This window comes from Crotalus tigris, unplaced genomic scaffold, assembly GCF_016545835.1.
Source record: "Crotalus tigris isolate CLP2741 ecotype Arizona unplaced genomic scaffold, ASM1654583v1 scf7180000018202.2534663867:1097284, whole genome shotgun sequence".
NCBI lineage: Eukaryota > Metazoa > Chordata > Lepidosauria > Squamata > Viperidae > Crotalus > Crotalus tigris.
Genome location: NW_024096880.1, coordinates 197,726 through 211,984, shown reverse-complemented (window position 1 = coordinate 211,984; position 14,259 = coordinate 197,726). Strand labels below are relative to the sequence as shown.

Below are 14,259 nucleotides of genomic sequence, written 5' to 3'. Positions count from 1 at the left end.
TGCTGCAATGGTCATAAGTGTGAAAAATGGTCATAAGTCATTTCAGTGCAATTGCAACTTTGAACAGATTTTTTTTTTTTTTTTTGGTCATCAAATTTTTGACAGCTTGCTAGGTGGTACTCGAATATTGCCATATCCTAAAAGTAGTACAATTGGTAGAAAGATTGAAAAGCCCTGCTTTAAAGCATGCTACACAATATATTCCTGAAAGCTAGCAAAGAATTTACTGTTTAATTATTTAAACGTGTGACCCACATTTCTTACCAAGGTCTTTATGCATCATATAGCCTAAATACAATATTTATTTATTTATTTATTTATTTTATTTATTTATTTCTAAAATTTATATGCTGTCCAATCCCAAGGGACTCAGGGCGGCATACAAAATTAAAACAATAATCTGACAATAAAACAATAAAATAAATACATTCATACAGCGTGTCCAATCATATCCCCTCCCCCCGGGGACATCAGCCCCAGGCCTGCCGGAACAGGAGAGTTTTAATGGCTTTCTTAAAGGCTGGCAGGGTGGGAGTAGTTCGAACCTCGGGGAGAAGTTGATTCCACCAGGTCGGAGCCACCACAGAAAAGGCCCTTCCCCGAGGGCCCGCCAGCCGACATTGTCTGGCCGACGGGATCTGAAGGAGGCCCAATCTATGGGACCTCACCAGTCTCTGGGAACTGTGCGGCAGTATGCGGTCCTGTAGGTAACCTGGCCCTATGCCATGAAGGGCTTTAAAGGTGATAACCAACACCTTGAATTGCGTCTGGAGACCCACAGGAAGCCAGTGCAGCTCGCGGAGGATAGGTGACACGTGGGCGTACCTTGGCGCGTCCACAATCGCTCTCGCAGCTGCATTCTGAACCAACTGCAGCCTCCAAACGCCCTTCAAGGGTAGCCCCATGTAGAGTGCGTTACAGTAATCCAGTCTTGAGGTGACAAGGGCATGAGTAACCGTGAGTAAAGCCTCCCGGTCCAAATAAGGCCGCAACTGGTGCACCAGGCGAACCTGGGCAAAGGTCCCCGTGGCCATAGCCAATAGATGTTGTTCCAAATTTAGTTGTGAGTCCAGGAGGACACCCAAGTTGCGTGCCTGCACTGAGGGAGGTAAATTTGCCCCCCCCAGGACTAATGATGGACCATCCAGTTGACCTTTGGGAGGCAAGACCCAGAGCCACTCGGTCTTGTCAGGGTTGAGTCTAAGCCTGTTCACCCCTATCCAGACCCTCACATCTTCCAGGCACCGGCACATCACATCGACTGCTTCACTGAAAGGACACGGGGTGGAGATATATAATTGGGTATCATCCGTGTACTGATGATACCTCACCCCATGTCGCCGAATGATCTCACCCAGCAGTTTCATGTAGATGTTAAAAAGGAGGGGGGACAGGACCGAGCCCTGAGACACCCCATGATCGAGGCGCCTAGGGGTCGATCTCTGTCTGCCCACCAACACCGACTGCGACCTGTCAGAGAGGTAGTAGGAGAATCACCGTAATACGGTGCCGCCCACCCCCACCTCTCCGAGACGACACAGAAGGATACCATGGTCGATGGTATCGAAAGCCGCTGAGAGGTCAAGAAGCACCAAGATAGAGGAATGACCCCTATCCCGGGCTCGCCAGAGGTCATCGGTCAGTGCGACCAAAGCAGTCTCAGTGCTGTAGCCGGGCCTGAAACTAGATTGAAAAGGGTCCAGATAATTAGTTTCATCCAAGGATCGCAAGAGTTGGGACGCCACCACCTTCTCTACAACCTTCCCCACAAAGGGGAGGTTGGAGATAGGACGAAAGTAGTAATATAGGTAGTCCTTGACTTACAATAACAAAATTTCTGTTGCTAAGCAAGACCGTTCTTAAGTAGGTTTTGCCCATGTTTACCACCTTTCTTGCCACAGGTATTAAGTGAATCACTGCAATTGTTAAGTTAATCGTGTGGTGATTCAGTGAATCTGGCTTTGCCATTGACTTTGCTTTTCAGAAGGTCACAAAAAGTGATCCCAGGACATGCAACCGTCATGAAGACATGCCGGTTGCTAAAGGTCCAAATTTTGATCGTGTGATGCTGCAACAGTATCATAAATGTGAAAAATGGCCATAATTCACTTTTTTCAGTGCTGCTGTAACTTCAAACAGTCACTAAACACATAGTTGTAAGCCGAGGGCCACCTGTGCATGACGCATATATAGCTTGTTGCATGCACACACATTCTAACGCCGTATTCTGCTTACTCTGTAAGTGTTCAGTGCTAGGAGATCCTGAAACACCAAGTCTCTCGCTGGAGCTTTGCCGTAGCAGCACTTGCTTGCAACATACTGGATAAAAGCTTCTTTGGCTTCATCTTCTGAAATAGCAGGAATGCTATATGGCAAGCAAAAGCAATGGAGACAGTAAACATAAATCACAGCACAAGCTTCAAATATTCCTCTAGGACAGGAACATGGTATATCTTTTGAGTTGCTGGGTATGTTCAGAATTTTTAGAGCATTTATGAATTCTATCACAAAATGAAAAGCCCCGGTGTGCACACTCGGTTGCAGAGTCTCATTTATCAGGTGACAAAATGAAAGAGGGTGCTACGGACTTAGGATTCTCATCGCCTCTCTCAGTGATTTTGCGTTTTAGTATTTATTTTTTCTTCTTCTTCTTCTGGCCAAATGGGCATATTTCCTCCAAAAGCAACTAACTGTAGCCACCCACCATTTTTATACATTCAAAGAAAGCTTTGGGGGAAGAAAGATGATGCTGGAAAGAAGTAAATGTAAGCCATGTGGCTACAGCAGGGGTCCCCAACCCTCTGTCCGTGGACCAGTATCGGGCTGCGGCATGACAGCAACCGGTCTGCACAAACAACCAAAGCTCCATCCACGAGATGCAGGCAGCACACAAAACCATGCATTCTCAGGTCCGCGGAAAGACCTCTCTCCACGGAACCAGTCCCTGGTGCCCCAAAGGTTGGGGACCTCTAGGCTACAGGATGCTGAGAAAACCATGCTTTATAAGAAACCTAACCTTCCCTCAATAGAAGAAGCTCTTATTTCCTGCCTGATCTATTTCACTTTACAGGTAGTCCTCGACTTACAACTTACAACTTTTCATTTAGTTTGAAGTTACAATGGCACTGGAAAAAAAGTGGTTTATGAATGTTTTTCACACATACGACTATTGCAGCATCCCACATGATCAAACCTGGGGCCGCTTGGCAATTGGCTCATATTTATGATGGTTGCAAGGTCCCAAGATCATGTGATCAACTTTTGCAACCATCTGGGGGAAGCCAGATTCACTTCACAACCATATTACGAACTTAAGAGCTGCAGTGATTCACTTAACAACTGTGCCAAGAAAGGTCGTAAAATGGGGCAAAACTCACTTAACAACTGTCTTGCTTAGCAAGAGAAATTTTGGGCTCAATTGTGGTCGTAAGTCAAGGACTACCTATGTATATATTGCACTTTCATTTTCTCTTCCTCCAGATAGGCAGCAGATAACCACTTAGTTTGAGGCAAAGGAAAAATAAAAAATGGATGATTAGAAGATTTAAAAGAACAGTATCCATCTTACTTCCAGTTTGTTTGAGCTGGCATTGGCTTTCTTTCCTGATAAGGAAGCAAATTGGATGGAGGAGGGAAATACTTCCCTGCTGCAAAAGAAAGGAGTAAAGATGAGAAAAGAGGTTGCTGGTTAAAAAGTGGCCTAAGCTCTGTGGTCAAAGAAGCAGTGAGAATGGCTTATCCCATTGTTAAGTCATCCTAAATCAAGTTTCTTATTCTCCAGTAAGTTTCCTGCTATGCTCAGGATGCATTTGTTTACAGTATAATCTGTAATCTGTTTCCTTACAGACTGTTACCCAGTACAAGCAACAGGTGATAGTCAAGCAGCTGGCCAATGGATCATTTGGATAGAGATAACAGATCTCTATTTTTTTTTTCCTTCTGTTTGCAAGGGGAAATCTATGCCTTTCTGCTCTGTTGTAAGTCCCACAGTATTCAGTGGCTCTCCCCATTAGGTCAATATATTTGAGATGTTAAGTCCCATCTCTTGTTGCCCTCCATGTTGGGGATGAAAATCTTCAAGGGAATACTTCTAGGTCCATGGAAATGGTGTGTATGATTGATCTGAGAACATTCTCACTCTCTGGAGAACGTTCATAACCTTTTCATGGTAGACGGGAGACTTTCTCTCCAGTTGTGTTTTTAATTTATTTATTAAAAGTATATGCCACCAATCTTGCTACCCAGAGTGACTGCAGGTGGTAAGATGAGCAAACTTGTCCATGTTTCCCTCAAAGCAATGGGAGCAACCTATTCTCTCTCTGCTCCAGATAGTCACTATCATTATTTGCAATGGAATGTTTCCACATCCTCCTCATTCACTCTTTTTCTACATCTCCATCTGCTGCTATTGCCACACTCCACAAATGTAATTTGATGTATTGTTTGCAGATCAAACAACAAGAGTCATGGTGGCACAAGTGGTTAGAATGCAGTATTGCCGGCTAACTCTGCTGACTGCCAACAGTTCAATTCTCACCAGGCTCAAGGTTCACTCAGCCTTCCATCCTTCTAAGGTCAATAAAATGAGGACCCAGATTGTTGGCGGCAATAGGATGTAAAGCACTGTGAAGCAGTATATAAGTCTAAGTGCTATTGCTATTGCAACATAATTATTGGGGGGAAATCTTCCTTTCAGAAAAATATGGTAATTCCCCCAAAAGTAACAAATTTAATTGTCCCAAAATCAACACAAGAAACCTAGGACACTTTAACATCCAATATATAACTGGAGATATCATCATTTGCATCACATCTACATCAGACGTACCATCTCCAATCGTAGTGCCTTCATAGCCAGACACATTGTTTACATCAAGGGCAGGAGGAGCAGAAGCTACTTCAGCTGTCATAACAGGAGGGGTGATCCCTATAACATGCAACAGAGAAACATTAATACTGTCAGCATACAAACATTTAACCATATGAAACACAGCATCTAATATATTCTCTTTCTTTCAAAAGCCATATGGTACATAACTGAAAGTAAAGTCTAAAATGTATTTCTCCCCAAAAGGATGGTCACTTGATACAACCATTAATTTGTGCATCTTAATACGGACCTTGTTTTCAGAAAACTTTAAGACAGAGGTAGGCAGGTCACCCTGCTTACAACTGGAATGTTAAATCTATTTTCTCCCATTCTTTATAGGATAATAAAAGTATATACTGGGAATGTAGAAGAACAGGGGATGATAAGGAATCTATTTACCTTAGAAGTCAACAGTAGGTTTTTATATAGCAATAAAACTAACTACTGTAATTTATTATCGTAAGACCAAAAGGATGGCAGGAGGGCAACTTAACTCCAGAACCTTAACATTAAAATAAAATGTTTCTCTTAAGTCCATTAAATGACCTAACTGGGGGCCCAGTGCGGCTTACTCTAGTAATTAGAGGCTACAAGCTTTGTGAACAGCATAGAACCTGGAAGATTATAATAACTGGCAACCTTGTATAGAACTGCTGTCTCTGTGATTCTTCTCACCTCATACATAAACAACATCAAACTGCCATGCAAGTAGGAAATCTTCATGCCACCAGCAAGACCCACTTTCCTTACTATATAACTACTAAAGCAGTGGTTCTCAACCTGTGGGTCGGGACCCCATTTGGGATCGAACGACCATTTCACAGGGGTCGCCAAACAACGCAGTCTGCCATTTTTTTCCCCTTTTCCTTAGCTGTGCTACTCCCTTTTATTCTATTGGCTTTCAAAAGCCAATAGGAATTGTCCAGGCTGTCTCTGCCCTGCTGAGTCCGCCAAAAGTCCCATTCTGCAAACGGTGCTGCATCAGTTGATTAGTCCTCGTCTTACGACCAGTTGAGTAGTCCTCGACTTACGACCGGTTGGGGGTCGCGGCATTAAAAAAGTTGAGAACCACTGATCTAAAGGAAGTTTTGAAAGGTGCATCAGATGTCCTCTGGTGGTGCTTATTTACTCAAGGATAAAGATAATAAACCCATTCAAGCTTTCCTGCATTTAGAACACAAGAAGAGTCCATCATACTGTTACCATGATTAGAAGGGGCCATTTGCAGGGTATGCCTCTGCTAAGTTAATGTCTATGTGAAGTGATCCCTCTTCCCCAGACAAGCAGATGTCCCCTCTTTCCAATAACATATCCTCTACATCCTTATCTTTTTTTAATAAATATTTTATTAATTTTCTAGTTTTACAGTCAAATACTTAATAGACAATGTGTTGTCTATGTCCATTAGTAATTCAGTTGTATATATTAACTTCTTCAGTCTAGATCCAATATTACACCATCAAATGTTTCCTCTCTTCCTCCGGTAGTACCTGTTTTCCCACACTAGGCAAATACAATTCTTATTGTTATTAATAAATATACAATTGAATATTAACATCTTCGTTACTTTTTTCTCATAATATCAATAATGTCAGTTTTAGATAACTTTTCTAACCAAAACATATCTTAATTGCATTTGCACTTAATATCCATATGTTCAATCAGTATCCTGTTTTTGCTTTTTAAAAAAAAAATAATTTCCCCTCAATGTTCAAAATGTCTCTAGTGTTTGTAATTTCAAACTAAGTTATATTTGGGTAACCAAAAGCTTCCCTTATTCAAACTTCTTAGCATTTTCCTGTTTCCCTTTTCATACCAAAATCTAATGTCCTAATTACAAATCTTATCTTTCTAGTTATGATAATACTTCTATTCCTAGCAATTATCTATTCTCCACCATCTTCAAACATCTAGTGGATCAAAACTTCTATTTTCTTCAATCTTACTCTAGTTTTGTATATTAATTCCAAATTAATCTTGTATTTTTTTCTGTTTCTCCCAAGTAATTAGTTCGCCGCTTTTCTTTTCCTGAAGGAATGGGATGGAAATTCCCCTTCCCTCTCTCATCGGGGAGGGTGCTTTGGGCAATTTTTTCAGGAAGAAGTCTGGTTTGGAGGGCTTCCTCGGAACAAACAGAAGGGCCCCCGCCCTCTGGCAAACAACGAGGGTCCCCTCCTTGCTTGTTGCCTCTATAAGGTGACAGGGCCCTGTCTTCCTGCACCCATTCTGCCGTGATGTCAAACCAGAAGCCATCTACATCCTTATCTTGATGACTATAAACAAATTATTAATCATCCAACATTTCTTACAATTTGCTGTAAATTATGTAAGCTTTAGGTGTAGTGGTGAAGGCATCAGGCTAGAAAACATGAGACCGTGAATTCTAGTTCCACCTTAGGCCCAAAGCCAGTTGGATGACTTTGGGCCAGTGAACTCTCTCTCAGCCCTAGGAAGAAGGCAATGGCAAACCACTTCTAAAAAACCTTGCCCAGAAAACAGCAGGGACTTGTCCAGGGGATTGTCAGGAATAAACATTGACTGCAAGAAATGCTTGCATGCATGCATAAATAAATCATCAATGTTAACATTATGAATACACATACATAATTCCTGCTTTAAAAGAATTTAGACTCAGATCAGGGGGCTTAGATGACTATCCACACACCATCCTAAACATCAACCAGATGCAACCAGGTTACAGAGTCAACTGGCCTTTGCTTATCCATTAGTTTAAGTCTCCTCAGGCAGCAATAAGGATCTTTCCCAGCTGGCAAGCAATAGCAATAGCACTTAGGCTTTACAGCCCTCTCTAAGCAGTTCACAGTGTCACCATATTGCCCCCAATAATCTGGATCCTCATTTTACCAACCTCGGAAGGATGGAAGGCTGAGTCAACCTGGAGCCGGCGAGAATTGAACCTGTGCAGAATGAGCCTGCAATACTGCATTCTAACCACTGCGCTACCGTAGCGCTTTCCCTGATTCTCCATTTTCATTTTTTTGTACTTCATATTTTCTAGCGAAGGGATTCCTAAACTGTGTTCCACAGAACCTTAGGGTTCCCCAAGAACTTGATGGGATTCTGTGACAAAAGGCAAAATACAAAAAAAAAAAAAAAAAAAAAGTTCATTTGAGCAAGCTAGAAGCATCCATAGCAAATGGAAGGAGTGTGTGCGGGAAGAGGGGTTCCTACTGTGAAAAAAAAGTACTACAGTTGCCATTTTGTGGATTGAAGTTCTGGGGTTTTAAAAAATAAAGCAGGTTCTGTGGCCTGAAAAAGACAGAGGAATAGTCAGACATTTTCACTGATGCTTACTAGGAAGGAAAGGATAATCATAGTTGTGTTGCCTCTTGTAACACAGACATGGCTTTCTATGTTTAGTTTGGGAGGGGAGTTGTTGTTGTTGTTTTAATTTGGGTGTTTTCGAGTCAGTCTTGACTCCTGGGGACTTCCCAAACTGGTCTCTGCAGTTTTCTTGGTAACATTTTTGGAAGTGATTTGGAAGTGATTTGCCATCGCCTACTTCCTCTGGGACTGAGCGACTGTGATGGGTCAAAATCACCCAGCTGGCTTCCACATCTAGGGAAGGATTAGAATTTAACAGTCTCCTGGGTTCCTTAAACTACTAACATCAAAGTGACTCTCTTCCATGACCTTTAGCTAGTTTAAAGCATTCCCCAAATGGTTTCAATGTAATTAAAAGTAGCTTGTATATATGACTGAAACAAGTTTATTATATGCACAAAGATGGAAGAGCAGATGGAAGATGGATCATTAATATGTCAGAACTAGCGGAAATGGCAAAATTAACCTCTCTGGTCAGGCAGAAAACAAGCTTTTTTTTTTTTTTTTTTTTTTTTAAAGAGAGAGACTGGAAACCTTTTATAGAATTTTCACTAAAAGAAGAAAGTGAGATGATGATTTATGGATTTAATGATTGAAACAGATGAGAATTCAATAGAGGGTTGAAGGGATTTCTACAAGAATTAAGGAGGCTAGAGGGTAGATTTGTTAATAGCTGTCAAAGAAAACATTGGAAGTCATTATATTTCATGACGTTAGGGTTTTTTTTCCCTTCCCTTGCACTTCTTTCCTCTTTTTTCTTTTCCTTTAGATTTGCTTTATACTCTATGTAAAATCCTCAATAAATATAAACAATATTTTTTTAAAAAACACCTCAATGTGATCTAAGTAACATTCATGGTTAATCAGTGTCCATCCAGTGTCCACTCAGGACCAAAGTGAACACCATCGAATACATTGATTTACAACCATAATTTAGCCCAGAATTTGTTGCTGAGCGGAACATTTGTTGAATGAATTTTGTCCCATTTTATGACCTTTCTTGCCACAGCTGTTAAGTGAATCACTGTAGTTGTGGTTGCTGAGTGAATCTTATTTTCCCATTGACTGTGCTTGTCAGCAGATTGCAAAAGGTGACATCATGACCCTGGAACGCTGCAACTGTTATAAACTTGAACCAGTTGCCAAACATCCCAATTTTGATCACATTATCATGTAAAGGTCATAACTCTGAACGGTCACTAAATGAATTGCTGTAAGTTGATGACTACTGGTAATGGGGAACATGGCTGCTAAATCAATGCTCATAGCATTTTGTGATTCCTTTGCATTTTAGTATGTCTGTTGGGATTTGCTTTGGGTAGGGCAGGGGTAGGCAACCTTGGCTCAGGAATTCTGGGAGTTGAAGTCCACAAGTCATAAAAGAGCCAAGGTTGCCTACCCCTGGGGTAGGGCATCCAAGCCAAGGCAGGCGTATGAAAGGCTGACAGCTCTAATCTCAATGACAAGGAAACGTGTGTTTTTCTGCATGAAAGGCAGTTTGCATGTTGCTCAGAATAGGTCGGCACCTCCCAGAGAGAAAGGGAGAGTCAAAATGGGAGTGTGATGAATTTTTTTTCAGAGCTCTAATTTTAATCCACTTCTGATGAAGAATGTCCTGTTTGCCTTTTTATGTTTTCAAGATATTTTGCAAGTCAAGTCAAGTCCTTCGCTGCCCCACCCAAGGCTCCAGCTTAGGAAATCCAGTGACAAGCCAAAAATGAAAGTCATCTGTGATTAAAAGCCAAAAAAAAGAAACTTATGAAAACCAGCCACTTTATACTTCTTTTAGTTTTGCAAGTCATGCTGTCATCTCCTTTCTTTTTAAGTACAACAGAAAATGATTTTATTATTATTAGGGAGGCTATTTTTTATTATTTTTGCATAGGACTACATTCTGAAAAGAATTTAGCCTGTCTATTTAAAGAACAATTTTTTTTATACAGCCCAAACTCTCCATGGGTGAGCATGCATGCCTGGGTGAAGAACATCTCTTCTTTTTGAGAAAGCTGTTGTTGAGTCACCTTTGTAGGGTTTGTTTCTATATTTGTTCAGGGGGGAAAGCTCACTGAATTTAGTGGGACTTACCTCTCAGCTAGCCTGTCTGATAGCTACGGAAAATCTTTTTGACTGGTATGTTTTGTATTCAGAGGAACAAAGAAATAGCTGTCATGGGGGCTGTTCATAAAACTTTTTTTTTCTTTTTACAATCCTTTAATTCAGGGGTCCCCAACTTGGGCCAGGCTGCTTGGCCACCAGACAGCGTGAAGGGATGGCCAGTGCATGTGCACACACACATGCACTCACCTCCCTCCACACTCGTGCTAGCGCCACCCCAAACATCCCGCCGGCACTAACATCACCCCAAGCATCCTGCCAGCACTAGCACCTCCCCACCCGAGTGTCCCTCCAGCACTAGGGTCGCCCATAGCTTCCCGCCAGTGCTAGCGCCGCCCCATTTGCCCATGCACATGCGCTCACATGCAGCTGTTTGTGTGTGTGCATGCGTTCACACATGGCCCATTTGTGTGCATGCACTTAGCGGTGCCTGCCTCCCTTTCCGGGCTGCCAAACCAAATTAAACCTCTGCTTTAATTCATTTGGGGTGGAACTGGGGCGACTGAATGGAGCTGAGACTTCACTTCCTGATGCCTATGCAGAGTTCACAGCAGATATTTTCTCTTTGCACCCTGATAGGAAGCAGCTACCTAAGATTGAACTCTCAACCTTCCCAGTGGGAAGTGAGCATCTTCACCTCTAGGCCACTGCACTACTCTGTTCATAAAATAAATATTCTCCCCAAATACCAGTTCTCATTATTACAAGGCAATATGTCATTAGGTGAGAAATTAAAGACTAATCGAAAATATTTATTAAAAAAAGCCGTATCATTTTTATAGCATGAGACAAAGATGAAGGAATCTCTTTCTATCCTTGCAGCAATTGTGGGAAGGGAGCCCCATCAGCCTGCTGTAGTTCCAAATCAGGAGTCTGGTAGTAATTTTTTCAACTAACAATTTCATCAAAAGGCATAAACTTTCATGAGCAGCAGCTACTTTCATCAGACGTATGCAGCTCCCAAGCACTTTTCTGAAAATGCTTTAATCTGAAGCTGGCTACCTGATTTTCATATTCCTGTGCCAATGTCTTTTTTTTTTTAAAGCAAAACAAGAAAACCAAGAGCTGGGATTGCAAAGAAAATAAGGGGAGAGGAAAAAAAGGAGGAGTAGTGGAAAGGAGAGAAAGGGAAGAAAGGAAAGAAAGACATGATAAGGGAAGCAAACAAACAGGTACCAGCCTGGAATATCTGAAACAGCAAGCAATAGATCCGCCAAGGTCCTGTGATTTGTGGACCACCAGGATGATCTTCGTTCCTGCTGGTCTCATCACCATAAAGGAGCAATTAAGAAAAGAATGTTTCTCAATTCCCTAGCACCTTCCCAACCCAGGAAATGACATTATGCAAGAGTTTGGAACAGCCCAGCCCTTTGCCTCATTTGGGAGGAGTCATCAAAACAAGCTGTAGAAGAAATGTGAATAGAGGCAGAGAAAGGGAGAGGAAATGGAAAGCTAGATGGAGTTGCTTGTGGGTCCCAGTCTTGGCATTCTTTCTCTCATCCACAGCAAAGCCCCTTCCCTCCTTCCTCTTCCTGCAGATTCAGACCACCCACTTCACAAATCCCCACCATCCCCAAACATTCTAGTTTTCAGTTTGCAACATATTAAGACTATCGTCTAATATGGAAAAAAGCATGGAGCAAAAAAGTCATTGCAACAAGTTTTTTTTTTCTTCTCCAGGATAAATTTGGACAAGGCTGCAACTTTCTCACACCTGATGAATGCAGTGGAAGAATGTCCTTTTATCTGCTGCTGTGAAAGAGGGCAGAAGCCCTGTTCTGCTTCTTGTCAAGCAACAGACAAGAGAGTCCAGTCCAACTTTGCTCTATTAGGCAAACATGGCTGGGTATGAGAGAATCTTGCAGGCATTGTCAAGAGAATGGCCCAATACCAACCACACAAGCCGAGTATGGATTAATCTAAAACACTGTTATGTTATAGCTCAGGGTACTAGATGACCTCCAAGTTCCCTTCCAACATTATTGTTGTTGTTGTTATAATATAATCAGTGTAAAGCACTGTTTCTCAACCTTAGCAACTTTAAGCTGGATGGATTTCAACTTCCATTGCTGGCTGGGGAATTCTAGGAGTTGAAGTCCACCCAGCTTAAAATTGCTAAGGTTGAGAAACACTGATGTGAAGTCTACAGGCACAGTACACTTCCTCTCCCATAGAGCAAGGGCCTCTCCCACAGGCTTCCTTTTCCCTAAAAGACCATGCTTTGGGGATCTTTTTGTAGGCTTCCTCTCTTTAAATTCAGCTTACCTTTCTGTCAGCTATCTGAATTCCTACAGGTTTTTGAAAGCTGTTCCTTCTCCCAGGCCAAGTGCTTCGTTGCATACCGATGAGCTTACATCCGGTTAGTTGCTTCTCTCTCCACCCTCCCAATGAGCTTACCAATGGGGGGGAGGGGTGAGCTAGTGGTGGGAGTAGCAGCCCTCTGTTGTTACTTCACCCAAGCAGGTTTCACTTTTGAATCAAAACTGTTTAGCTCTTATCTACAGCAGCAGCCTACCAGCTGCAAAACTCATGACAACCACAAAGCACACACACAAAAAAAAACACCATTGCTTTCTGTATCTTTTTCCCTGACATCTCCTAGAAATCAGTGTTTCTCAACCTTGACAATTTTAAGGCATGTGGACTTCAACTCCCAGAATTCCACAGCCAGCAATGCTGGCTGTGGAATTCTGGGAGTTGAAGTCCACATGCCTTAAAATTGTCAAGGTTGAGAAACACTGTAAGATGTTTTCAGTCCAGATTAGGTAGCCCTATAGCAGATAACTGCTGTCTTTGTGTCCCTAAGTCTACTTTTGGGACAGGTAAAATTGGCTACCACCTACTAAAGGGCTTTGTCCATGTCTGCTTGGATGGAGAAAGATCAAGGAGGTTGGGAGGGCAACTGCTGAAAGAAAAGGCTTTGCTGGAGCCAAAGAACACCCTGGTACTTTTGGACAGAATGTGCCAACCTAAGATTTACAGGGTGACATTAAGAAGTAGACTGGGAGGAGAAAGAGCAAAAATCCTATGCCTGCAGTTCTTCAGTTTTAAGGGTGAGAAACTATGTTTAAATAAGCTCTAAAATCACCTTCAGGAAAAAAAAAAACCCCAACCACAGGACGTCACAATTTATATTTTGCAGTGAAATAATCTTATCAGAAATTAGGACTGGGAGTGGAGGTAAATCCTGGAATGTAAAAAATAATTTTAGGTAAAATACATGTATTTATAAGAGATAATTTACCTATTTAGGGGTAATTTAGGTGTCTGCATCCTAAATAATTTGGGAAAGGGGGAAAAAAAAACCTTCCACAGTGCCTAAATTGGACTATTCTACTGCAGGTTATTGGTCCTTAGGGGGAAAAAGGTTAGAATTTGTTTCAATCTCTATGGGGTTAAAGTTAGTAGTTATGGTGAGAACCACAGCTTGCCAACTCCAGCTGTTTCCTGGAAGATATTAAAGCTTCCTGTTGCTAATAATTGACAAGCAAGGATTTGCAGGGCTTTGAATCTGAATCTGAGAAGTGACGTGTCATCACTGTGAGCATCTCCTTATAGAAGTCATGTAGAAGTTCTCAGGAACAAGCAATGTTTGAATTAAAGAAGTGGTTCCTTAGTGCAAACACATATTTTCCTGAGGATTGTGCAGCTGCCACACAAGGCTAAGAAAAGATCCAGCTTCTTTAAGATGTTGACTGTTTCAACGTATACTGAAGCTGCTTTTTGGCTTCAGATCCAAAGTGCTGGTAGGACATCTTTAGAAGCAAGGCAGATGAGGTTAGCTCAGCTAGTCTGATCTTGAGTAGCCATGGGCCCTGGACAGCACACAAGAAGTCCCATTAAACACAATGGCAGAGTTAAAGGAGTAAATTATAGTAGATCAATTGATGCATTCACAATCATTTTTTATCTGATTCCACTCAACCTAT

General features: G+C 41.9%; 1 protein-coding gene across 4 annotated transcripts in view; it reads right to left on the bottom strand.

The window, feature by feature from the left end:
• The window catches only part of LOC120310476 (protein SSUH2 homolog), a 39,124-nt gene that overhangs the window by 22,892 nt on the left and 1,973 nt on the right, over positions 1-14,259 (bottom strand). The window contains exons 1-4 of one of the 4 annotated variants that reach the window (XM_039348910.1): positions 12,596-12,716; positions 4,829-4,927; positions 3,569-3,647; positions 2,236-2,365 (exon numbers count right to left, since the gene is read on the bottom strand). In XM_039348910.1, the coding sequence (XP_039204844.1) occupies positions 2,236-2,365; positions 3,569-3,647; positions 4,829-4,910 (291 nt within the window). In that variant the 5' untranslated portion in view covers positions 4,911-4,927; positions 12,596-12,716. Of the gene's footprint in view, positions 1-2,235; positions 2,366-3,568; positions 3,648-4,828; positions 4,928-11,506; positions 11,664-12,595; positions 12,717-14,259 lie in introns of those variants that run through there. The other 3 variants (XM_039348909.1, XM_039348911.1, XM_039348908.1) reach the window with 3 other exon arrangements.